The 12,230-nt window shown below is 41.1% G+C and overlaps 1 protein-coding gene across 1 annotated transcript; it reads right to left on the bottom strand.

Annotated features, from left to right (window-relative positions):
• Nucleotides 1-1,117: 1,117 nt before the first annotated feature.
• Nucleotides 1,118-8,386, bottom strand: LOC114312474 (DEAD-box ATP-dependent RNA helicase 3B, chloroplastic). The gene is made up of 10 exons (XM_028258712.2): nucleotides 7,808-8,386; nucleotides 6,431-6,561; nucleotides 5,912-6,323; nucleotides 4,156-4,254; nucleotides 3,797-4,021; nucleotides 3,301-3,678; nucleotides 2,788-2,931; nucleotides 2,602-2,697; nucleotides 2,147-2,448; nucleotides 1,118-1,602 (listed from the first exon to the last, which is right to left on the bottom strand). The coding sequence occupies exons 1-10, from the start codon at nucleotides 8,204-8,206 to the stop codon at nucleotides 1,521-1,523; spliced, it is 2,268 nt and encodes a 755-aa protein (XP_028114513.2). The 5' UTR covers nucleotides 8,207-8,386; the 3' UTR covers nucleotides 1,118-1,520.
• Between the last annotated feature and the right edge of the window lie 3,844 nt (nucleotides 8,387-12,230).

Below are 12,230 nucleotides of genomic sequence, written 5' to 3' on the forward strand. Positions count from 1 at the left end.
TGGCTCCTGTAGATCTGCAAGGATGAGTATGATTGGCGCCACCCAACCGGGGTTGCCGACCGGAGACACTCTGATGATAAAGTTAGCCAAGATAGACCAAAGAGAGAAGATGAAAATTTAGAGAGTGTGTGTGCTCTGTGGCAGGGCAAATGAGGCATACCTCTTGTGTATGGGGTCCCCTCCTTTTATAGGAGATGGATGATATTTGTTTAGAATATTTTGCCCTTAGAGCTAAGATATTTTTATGGCTCCCACAAGCTTTTAGTTTTAACTTTTGATATAAGGGGAGAGAGAGAGAAAAAAAAAAAAAGAAAATTGATAGTTAATTAAAAAAAGAGAAGCACAAACTAGATCCATACTCTATGCTCTCCATCGCTTGACCTCTAAAACCCAATTGCAAAAGTTGCTGCCAAACTCTCACACAGCATAGGCACAGACGGTACACGCCGGTGCTGAGTACCACCTTTGGGCTGCCTGTGCATGTGCCTCGTTTGGGCGTGCAGGTGCAGTGGTTGGGCTGCTGGTGCTGGACTGTATGGACAATCCTGAATGGCTCTGCCCTTGTGCCAAAATCATCAATGGCCACCCCCAAGAATCACGAGCAAGACACCAAGTCAAACACGCAGCTCATGACACCAAACCAAGGAGGCCCTCAAAGTGTACCCCGGATGCTGAATTTAGGAGTCATGCAATGATGCCAAACGTGCATACATGGTGTTGAATTTAGGGGCTGGCAAATTCAGAGGATGGGGAGCCAAAGAAATATGTGATGGAGACGACGGGGATGGGGGTGAGACTTATGTGACAGTCTTCCAAGGCATTCACAAAGGAGGGAAAGGTGGAGACAGAGAGGTAGTTCAGGGAGGAGCTGCAGAGGGTCAGGTAGTTTCTTCATAACAAGTAGGGCCCCGGTGTTTTGAAGTGTCACGAACATACTCTTGGGCAAGTAGCTCAATGCTAGTTGATTTTTTATGAATTCTCTATTCTTCATATACGTGTATACACACATGATCTTGCTAGAAATTAAAGCCCACCAACACATCTGTTTGATGGTTTGACAAAAAACACTATGTAGAAATAACATAGACAATTAAAGCCAACATTACGAGAGTCTGCATGGCAGAATGAAATCAGCTCTATAGAAATGAAACTGAGGTCTACATAGGGTTAAAACCAATGGCAGGAAAAAGCAAAGAACAAAAACACACAAACATTAAATAAGGTCAGAAGCCAATTAAACATCAAAATAATTGGCCTGTCAATAATACTACATAAATTGGGAGGTGAGGTTGGTGAAGTGAGGTTTGCAGGAGACGACACAGAAGCTGCTTGTCTGCAACTCTTCACAGGAGCTTTTTTTCCACCTTGCAGACCTCTCAAGCGGTCTCTCTACTTGAGACACAGTATCTCACGTCAATGCTCAGCAGCAGTTGCAAAAGTGGCTGGAGTTACAGAAGTTATCTCTCATCTGTTTACAAGCAGTTGAAGGAAACCTGGTGCAGCAGCACAGGGCACGAAAACTAATAGCTTTGCTTCTTGGTGGGGCATTCTGATGCCCTATGGCCAGACCGCCCACAATTGAAACATGCACCACCAAAGCTTCTGTCATCAACAAGAAAATGTTGTATCAATTTTAAATGTAAAGCTTATCATATATGGTTGATATGTTTCATGACAATAATGGTTATTAATGTATCCTCTAGTTTTGAGCATGCAAACAAATCCCCCACCTTCACACAACATATAATGTTGATGTGAAGGCACATGAACTAACAAGGGGCATCCGAAGAGCATTCAACTAATCATTAGGCTGTGTGGTCTCCCTATCCAATACACTAGAAAAATGACTGTTTTAGGTTATGTTTGAATGGCTGGAATCAATAAGTAGAATGAGAATCCAATTCGATGTCTCCTTCAAAACTTGGGTGCATTTAAGGTAATGAGATTGCATCACCAAACTAGCAGAAATCTCACATTCCTAGACTATTTACAATCAAAAAAAAAAAAAAAAAAGGTCCGGTGTTTCCTAGACTATTTATATTACTAACGGAATCTCATTATTAGTAATTGGATTCTTTTCTCTTCACTTCTTACCATCCAAACATAGCCTAAAATAATAATAATATGCAAACAAAAGGGAAAGTACCTGTCCCTATTTCCAAAGGATGACCGGCCAGAAGATTGTCTACCACCTATTAGCCAATCATTTCCACCGTCTCTTGAGCTCCGAGCGCTGTTGTTACCATGACCACCATGCCTAAAACCAAACACATCCTCATCATCGTCAGAATCCCGACCCCGACCCCGACCCCAACCCCAACCCTGACCCCGACCACGTGAGCTTCTGAAACCTCTTTGTTCCCTTGAACCTCCCCGGAAACTCCTATCCTTGTTAGAAAACTTTCCATAGTAATCACTTGGAGGTCCATCATCTTGCAAAGTAGGCAACTGCAAAATACAGATGAACGGCATACATTTTAAGTGTCCATTAATTTAACAATGGGAACCAACTAAAACATGGAAATGAAGTTGGCGAACTTGAGCATTATATGTTGTAATACAAGAGCTATAATAAGAGAATGATCACAAATTAGACTAGACCTTAGTAATTTTGGAAATAGTGTTTCCTGGTGGTATCTGTCTATTCAGTAGCTCTTTTGCGATCTCCTCTGGAAGATCAAAAACTGCTCCTTGAACCTGACATTACCAATATAAAACAATTTTATTTTAACAAAGCAATGAATCAATGGAAAATGTTTATAATCAACGTATCTGTTACAAACACACCCTTTGGTCTGCAATTAAGTGTATTTTTCCAACTTCATCAGCGGCAGAAGGATAAACATCTGACAAGAATCCAGTGACAGATCTAGCAGACAAGAACCCTCTAGAAAGACCCGAATCACGTGTCAGCTGCAATGTTACCAATCCCTGCAGTGTAAGTTTACAATTAGATTGGACTATCAGCTATTTGCAAGTGTGGCACAAAGATAGTGGAGAAATATGAAATTTGCAGAAGATTAAAAAAAATAGGAGATTGGGCACAAGTAAATTGTACAGAACCAAAAAGCCACTACCAACCAACCATGCGCCAAAGCATCAACAATAAGGCACAAATGTGCATACCACCTCCTAGTACCGGTAGGTGTTGTGCCACAACAAAAGCTTTGAAACAATTAAGAAAAATAAGTAAAACATAATCGTCTTCTTTTCCATGATGCTCACAATTAACTTCATCATGTAATTATGTATGCCATTGAATCAACTGAAAAGTAGTTGAACCTTTGGCCCATAGTTTACCTGCTCATGTGTAATAAGAGACCTGGATGATGGAGGTCGGGAAAAACCACTCAGCTGTGCTATTGCAGCAGCAAGGGCACCAGTGCCGTGTTCTTCGATTAACTTTTGTGCAGTTGGCGTGAAGAACTCCACAGACTCGGGATGAACTCCACTAAGGGTAGCAACCACTTGCGCAGCTGAAGACTCCAAAACCTTTTCAACAGATGGTGGACTAATAAATTCAAACTTACACCCAACGTCACGCTCAAGAGAACTGACTGTTCTCCTCTGGTTACTGGTGAACATTAGAATAGTTGAACCCTCTTTTCCTGCTCGTCCTGTGCGACCAGAGCGATGCACAAAAGTCTCTGGATCATTGGGTAGTTCATAGTGGATAATCTAGAGAGAAAAGAGCCCCAAAGTTAACAATAAGTTAAAATCACATTCCGAACTAAATAAAAGGGCAGCACAGTGCACGAAACTCCTGCCACTGTGGGGCCACAATGTTATCACTTACCAAATCAACATTGGGGATATCAAGCCCCCGAGCTGCAACATCAGTAGCAACAAGTACGGTGAATTTCCCTTGCCTAAAGCCATTTAATGTCCTCTCCCTCTGGTGTTGCGATATGTCACCATGCAGTGCCTCTGAAGCAATACTACTTGTCAATGCCATTGAGACTTCATCTGCATCACGTTTTGTCTGTGTGAAAACAATGGTCTTCCCACCCTTCGCATAGACCTGAAAATCATTAAAATTTCAAAACTATGGATACTTCTATTAACATGTCCTATTTATTCAATAGATAAAAACTCAACTTCTATTTACTTGCATGAATAGATACAAGTTCAATAAAATAAACTGCTAATTCTTACCGTTACAAGATCACTAAGAATAGTACGCTTTGAAGTTGAAGTGGTCGGTATGGCATACATCTTGATCCCCTCTGCCAACTTTTCGTCTTGGTCACCAACCTAGGGAGAAACAAGAATGAACAAGCATAAAATTAGTTTGATTGGAGAACGACTTCGACATGAAACATTAAATTATTGTATCTCAAAGCAGCAATCCAAAAGTCTACCAACCTTTAAGAGGTAATGATATAATCAAGATGACAAAGAAACAGAAGTGCCAAGACAATGGATGGAATAATGTCATACTATGCTTACTTAATACAGGATGGACACTTACTGTATAGCCACCCGTACACCCCTTGGCTACCATCCTTTTCTCGCAGAGGAAGCAAGATTGGAGGTTAGTACATTTACTCATTGAGGTTTATCCTACTAACAAATCACGGTGAATTCATAGCATTGCGAATAGCAAGGCACGGCACTCTTTCAATTTATGTACTGATAGTGTAATATAATAATCATCGCATAACTTCCACATTGTGAATTCAATTTCAGATCCTCAGCTAAACGTAAACGTCAAACTTCAATTAGGATTCAATGTTTGACTCGAAGAAATTTCTAATGTCATTCATTAGTATGGATGGTTCATTCATATATGTTAGTTACAAGTCCTTCAGCAGAATTGTCATCTTTCTTTTCCCATGAAATAACAAAAGGACTAATTAATGAGTAGGCATGTTTGATATTGGTCGCATTGATTCCCCAACAATATAACATTTTGTCCAACATCAGTCGCAATTAATCAACCACTGAAATTTGGACCAGATCATACTCCGATCTTAACTCATTACATTGACTAACTGAATAAAATTCAACTGTACACAATAACAGAGCTTGGACTCATCTGGCCAGGGTAGTGTGTAAGTGTAATAAATATACTAGGCCAAGTTTCAACTACAGTGAAGCACATAAATATTTGCTGCACCCCATGAAGAAGTGCCTAGAAAAAAATGTTAGATCCATCATCTTGCAACACCAACAGTTGCAACAAAGGCAAAGACTCTTGTTGGCTGAACTTCCAGTCAGAAAACTCGTAGGATTACTAAAGCACCAGAAAGGGATTTTAAACTTAAAGCTACCACCCTGATTAATTAATTGTAGCCAAAACAACCTGCACTTAAAAATGAAAATAAAATCAAAGAAATCCTAAGAGCCAACAAATAGAAATGTACTCTTGCATTACATGTGGCAGAACTCAGCAAACATACACTTGGAAACAGTATAAGATAATAAAGAGAAGATAAGAGAAGAGTTCAATGCTATGGGATGTCTTGGCCTTTCTGAAAGGAGAAGAGAAGGAAGGTTTGGCTTCTGATTCCATTATGTCTTATGTGGATTATCTGGAGTAAATGTTATTCGAGATTTTTTAGTGGCGCAGAGGAACTTATGCATAGATTAAAGAGTCATTTTGCTACCATTTTGTAAAGTTGGATCTCTAAAGGCCTAGTCTAAATTGTAGATAAATTTTTGGATTTTGTTGATGATTTATTTTTGTCACCCGCATATCAATCATCCAGAGAAACAAACAGAGGCAGTTCATACATACTCCATCGAATGATAACATTTTTGAAGAATATAATTTCTAACATAAGTTTATTATTTAAAAAATAACAGAAAAATAAAAATAATTTATTGACACATATAGTACATGCCATACCATGCAGGGTAAAGAAACAAGAAGGCTACGAAAAAATAAAAGAAAAGACAAAAAAATTACCAAATCAATGGTCAAAGGATTGTCCAAGTATTTCCTTGCCAATTTCTTTACCCAAGCAGGCATAGTTGCTGAGAAAAGCATGCTCTGCCTCTTTGCTGGAAGCTTTTCTAAAATCACTTCCACATCTTCCTCAAATCCAACTGCAAGCATTTGGTCAGCTTCATCAAGGACCAAATATTGAACTTCACCCAGTCTCAAGCTGTCACTCTTGATTAGATCAATGATTCTACCCGGAGTTCCCACCACCACATCAACTCCACGGGAAAGTGCATTCTGCTGTGTATTATAAGAAACTCCTCCATAGACACAAACTGCATTCAAATATGGTGCAGACTCTTTGATCTCTTTCTCTACTTGCTTTGCTAATTCCCTAGTGGGTGCAAGGACCAACATTCTAGGAAGTTGTCCACGCCTTCAAACAAGCAAACAAACAATAAATGCATTACTCATCAAGAACAACAAAAACAAAAATGAACAAAAAAAAGAAGAAGCCATAGAAGTGAATGATGTTATGTTTACCTCTGAGAACTTCTTTCATCTTCAGTAAGCTGTTTAAGTATCGGTATTGCAAAGGCTAATGTCTTCCCTGTCCCAGTCTTTGCGCGAGCAATAACATCTCGACCTTCCAAAGCCGGTACAAGCACGGCTCTCTAACATGATTGAATGGAGAGCAAAAACAAAAGAATATCAACTTCCTTTTCAATGCAGAACATTTATATAATAAATATAAGCACACATATTGTGTGTGTGTGTGTGTGTGTGCGTGTGTGTGAGAGAGAGAGAGAGAGTTTCCACAATACACTTTCATAATAGAGGAGCCAATGACTGTCTACTAAATGGAACTACAAGGAAAAAAAATTAAACAACAGATCATTGCGCCTGAACAGACTGGTATTTAACCATGGCCTCCGGGCTATATCACACAATAATAACAATGTAAAGCACACAATAATAACATATGAATTGAGCATTCCTGAGTTCATATTCACTAGGAACTCCACATAGATGCAAACAATTCTAGTGTCAAAAAAGCACGTGTTCTGATCACGGGTGCCTGAGGATTTGTGAAGAGAAAGGTCAGTAAAATGCATGAAATCAATTAAGGCAAATGGATATAAATATAAGGCAATTAAAATTAAAGAGCATTAGCATTGTCTTGTTGCTGAACAAAGAAACTGCAACTATAATTTTTTAGTGGACCTTTCATTTTTTATTTTTTTTTTTGGGATTCCATTTATGGACCTTTTTATACCACCGAAAACTAAGGCATGAGGCACGGGATCCCCTGTTCTTAAAAAGCGTTAGGCAGTGTCCCATGTAACACCCAACTCTAAATTAAAAATTACTTACTGTGGCTGGGAGATGCATGGAATAGAGGGACATATGGTTTTGGGAACAGAGGATTCCAGCCCAAAAAGGCAAATAACTTTAATAACTCTCTATTTCATTAGTTTTTAATAATATACAATGAAATTTCCAATTGTTTAACATGCTAGTTAATAGCATCAATTCATCAAGTCAATTTTATTTATACAAGAGGTACATGTCAATTATTGTATACTCTTTATTTATTTTTATGTTTTTTGCTAGATTATGTCAACCAACAAAATGGCTTAAAACAGCTAGAGCAGTCCACTAGATTATCTTGGATTAGTAATGTATAAATTTAATTTTATTTTATTTTTTACATGTATCAATCATCTTGGTTTACATATTCTTGTTCTAGTAATCAACAAAGTCTCCACAATTACCAAGGTTTTATTCCATGTGTCAATACATATAAATGAATGCATAAAATTTTCTTCTTAAGAAGCCCTTGAACTGTTCTTTCACAATTATGCATAAAAAAAATCAATTCCAAAAATGGTAAACAATTCGAAGTTTTAGAAGACGTACTTGAATAGGGAAAAGGTGTGTAATCCCTCGATTCTCGAGAGACTGAACGAGTCTCTGTGGAAGACCTAAATTGGAAACAGCAAGTTCGTCTTCACCACCATCTCCAGACAACAACTTGGAAACCTCAGTTTCGGAGTCGTAATCGCTGACATCCAGAGAGTCTTGACCGAACCCGCCGAGTCCCTTGAATGCCTCTTCGCTCAATACTGAAGAATTCGATGTCGCAACCGCCGAAGCAACAATCGAGACGAAGCGGCCGAGCTGCTTGGGGCGGAAATGGGCGGCGAAGGGGAGGGAGAGTGGAGGCGGAGGAGTAGAGGTGGGTCTTGGGTGGTGGTGGTGGTGGTGGTGGTGGTGGTAGATGGAGGAGACGCTTATGATGGAAGAGGAACAAGCCATCTCGCTTCGGCGGTGGCGGAAGCGAAGACGGCGGTGGTAAAGCAAGGAGGAATATGTATGTCTAGGGGAGGGAGGCAGGGATAGAGAAAGTGTAGTGGATAGATAAGGCCACACTCACAAAATAGGTTTTGCAATTTATGGCGTTAATTGACCTCTGTCATATTTTTTTTCCCCATTTTCTTTTCTTGTCCTATTCATAAACCTATTTACGTTGGGTTTGATTGGATAATTTGACAACAGATTTTAGACGAGGTATGAAATTATATAAAATATACCTATATTTTATTCATATTTTACATATATGTCTTTTTTTATTTTTTAAATTAATTTTTAAATCTTATAATTAAACACAGTATTAAAAAATAATTTTATTCCCACAAGCTCGGTTGTTTTAGGAAATAAGAAAAAAATATTAATTCTTTAACTTTTTTATTTTAAATATATATATATATCTATATAATAAGTCACAAAGGTTTTTGAATTTATGTCAAAAATGTATGTGAGATACATTTTGATCCAATGGTTGAGATTAATCCCATGTTTATATCAATGGTTTAGATTTGCTTTGGATGGCTCACATTTCCCGCCCCATACCCTTTGCCTCTCCCATACCCTTTGTCTTCCCATTCCTACTCTCTGATGAGATGTGAAGCTTGGCTTAAAGCTGCTGCAGAGTTGATCTTCCCATTCCTACACTTTTTTATATAATGTGAATGAAGCAGATGTATGTCGATCATCAGTCATCAAATACTGCTGCAGAATTGATCTTCCCATACCATTTTTTTCCCATACCCTCTGTCATCAATACTGCTACAGAGTTGAAAGAAGCAGATAGTGAGGTGTGTATTGTATATATTGTTATAGCATTTGATGATAAATTGTATATATTGTATATATTCTATGTCATAATTTGATGATAGCATTTCATAGTAGAAGTTTCATTTGCCTTCGGGGGGAAAAAAAAAGAAGGAAATAATAGAAGTTTGTGTTGTGATACAAATGAAAATAATACATCCGATTCATAATAGAAGTTTGTGTTGTCATATATCCGATTCATTTGCATTTGTTTTTTCAGAAAAAGCATGGATAAGAAATACTTTTGAGCTTTTTCAGAAAATGGGTTTGTATGATATAGATGATCACGGGTGGGTTTGATGTATGCCTTCATCAGCCTTTGAATGATATAGATGTGTGCCTTTATCAGCTTTTGAATGATATAGATGATCCACTGGATGATATAGTCTTTTTTCTATGATTACACGGGTGGTTTAAGAACCTACCACTTCCTGAAATGGATGAAAATTCTGCAGAATGGGTCAGGCCCACACTTCCTGAAATGGATTAAAATTGTAATGTGTTTCCATGTAACTCTTTTCTGGGCCTTTTATTGTCTGAAAATATTTTAAAAAATAACATTAGTAGGGCCTTTTTATGCTCCCCTGATGTGCAATAATGCTTCCTTTTGTATTCTCATCGTCTGTGACTCTCTCAGTGTATAGTATTTGAGAATTTTTTGGATCCCAACTTCAGAATAATGTCTGTGATATTAATATTGATATATGCTGGATGATATATTGATATATGCTCCAGCTCTGTTCTGAGGGAGCTTAAAGGGAAAAATTTCTAGCGTATTGTACGGGGAGCAAATATTCCGGCGTGCCCGTATTCCTTTCTTCCGAGCTCCGTCGATGACCGATCACCTGCGAGCAAGTAATGGTGAGCTACCCGGCGGTGTGTGGCCGGAAAAACCCTCCGACGGTCAAGTTAGCACACACCTTAGAGGGAATGGAGAGAAGGGAGAGAGTGTTTTAGTGTAAGGATTTCTTACAGATATGTTCGTGTGTCGCGTATGGGGGGCGCAGACATGCTTATATACCTTCTGAGCCCCATATCCACTCCCTGTCATCTCCTGACACGTGGCTCTGCTATCCCATCTGTCAGCATAAACCATGCCGTTCATCACCTGCTCTCAACTGCCTGTCAGCACAGCTGGAGCTCGGCAGCCGAGCTGCCCTACCTCGGTCGTACCATGCTTCATACCTCAAGCGCCTAACTGGATAAACAAATGAAGGACCGGGCTAGGCGGCATCTCGGCAAAGCTTAGCCCGGGCTCCTCCTTTGGTCGGCCTTCTCGCCGGTCAGTCAACTACCTCGGCTGACCGCGCCTTTCCGAGCGCCGGTCTCTCGGTCTGTCTGGTTTCGACAATCCTCGGACCGAGCATCCTGGTCTGACCGGTCACTTCCTGGCCGAGCAGCTTCTGCACGGTCCGGGGCAGCAAACAGTCCAAACTCTGCCCGGCCCAAGTTCTGGTAGCCCATCTCCGGGTGAACAGTCGATCATCTCGGCCCAATGCTCTGCTGGGCCCTCAACTTGCTCGGTCTATACCTCGGCCCAACACTGGAGCATAAATCACCCTCTCAATTGCCCCTTAATTCCGTCCGCGGAAGCGTGACTGGGATTACTCACCTCGACCGAGATAACGTTTCTCCGGTCGTCAAGATGCCAAGCCTCGGCCGAGCTAGTTGACGTAATTGTCCACAGATTTGACCGGTTATATTCCTCGGCTGACCTATTCTCGTTGAAAGTAGCTCGGTTGGCTCTTCGTCTTTTCAACCCGTCGCTTCAGTCCTGTCAAAGCCATGAATGGGGACACGTGGCGGTCTGCCATTGGTCATCGGGCAGCCAACCCGCCGTTTTTGCCAGAATTTGAATTTGGGCGGTTTTCTTTGCTTATACATACATGCCCTGCTCGAACTCCAAATCCTCCTACTGCCATTTCGACATTCGATCCCAGAGCTCTTGCATCCTCATCCAGACTCGCTGCCATTCTTCGTGCTTGAAGGATTAGGTCCTACTCTTCACTGGTAAGTCATTCCATCCTCATTTTGTTGTTATGTTCCTTCATATTACACACATTAGGGTACAAAAACATAGATATTAGGGCATAGGTCGTAGAATCTGTATTAAAACCTTTCTCTGTTCTTGGTGTTCTTCATATTTCTAAAGAACACTGATGAACTGGGGTGAACCGGGCTCTGGGCCTTCTTTTGATCCAAAAAACCAACCAAACCGGGCAAACAACATGTTTGTTTCAACCCCAGCGAAAACCGAGTTAACAAAAGGACTTGGCCGTTCAACCGGGCTAACATCTAGTCCGCTTGGGCGACCGGGCTCCTTAGATAGAATAGACAACCGAGGTGGTTTGGCGCCCTTAATGACCGAGCTAAAATTCAGCACCTTTCGCGCGACCGCGCTAACACTTAACACTTGCCATCCTTTTCCTGCAGAGTCCAAGGGGACCACTGTCATTCCTGAGGCTCTCAGGACCGGGCAACATCCAATACCCAGAGCCAAACCCCTCAGCCGGGATACACTAAGCCGGCCAAAAATGGGGAAATTCCGCTTCCTAGTGGATACTCCGGCCGCGCTCGCCGCTTTCAGAGAGGAGTACGGCGTCCCGGCCGACGTCCATCTCGAGCTGGCCGAGGAAGAGACCACGCCTTGGGGTAGGGAGGAATGCCCCTTCACCGTGCTATCTATTGTCGAGGGGGGCCTTCGTTTCCCGCTCAACCCTCTCATAACCGAGTTCCTCCACCGCACCGGGCTGGCACCCACACAGGTGTCCACCAACACTTACAGAATAATCAACGGCGTTCACGAATTGAACAAACGACTAGGCACCAACTTAGGCCTAGCCGAGATATTGAGGCAATACACAATGGGCCACACCGGTGACGGCCTAGCTTACTACTTGAAAATAAGACCGGGCAAGGAGAAAATCGTAACCGGCACCCCAGATAAAGATATGCACGACGATGATTTTTTCTGGGTGTCCGGCAATTACGAAACAGCCGAGGTACCGGGCTGGCGCATAAGCAAGGACTTCAGTTCTTCATGTAAGCCACTCAAACTTGCTCGGTGGACTTAATTCTTTAGTTTAACTAACCGGTTTCCCTGTTTCTTTTGCAGCTATCCAAGCCTTGCAGGCCAACTACCAGTTCCCCAACGTCGAAGCAATTCGGG

This window comes from Camellia sinensis, chromosome 2, assembly GCF_055761805.1.
Source record: "Camellia sinensis isolate YWXY chromosome 2, ASM5576180v1, whole genome shotgun sequence".
NCBI classification, from domain to species: Eukaryota; Viridiplantae; Streptophyta; class Magnoliopsida; order Ericales; family Theaceae; genus Camellia; species Camellia sinensis.

Excerpts from the sequence above, each read along its gene's own strand:
- LOC114312474 (XM_028258712.2), bottom strand. The coding sequence starts at position 8,206 with ATGGCTTGTTCCTCTTCCATCATAAGCGTCTCCTCCATCTACCACCAC. Across the intron at positions 6,324-6,430 it reads GATGAAAGAAGTTCTCAGAG|GCGTGGACAACTTCCTAGAA; the intron begins GTAAACATAACA and ends GCTTGTTTGAAG. Across the intron at positions 4,255-5,911 it reads ATCCTTTGACCATTGATTTG|GTTGGTGACCAAGACGAAAA; the intron begins GTAATTTTTTTG and ends GTTTCTCCCTAG.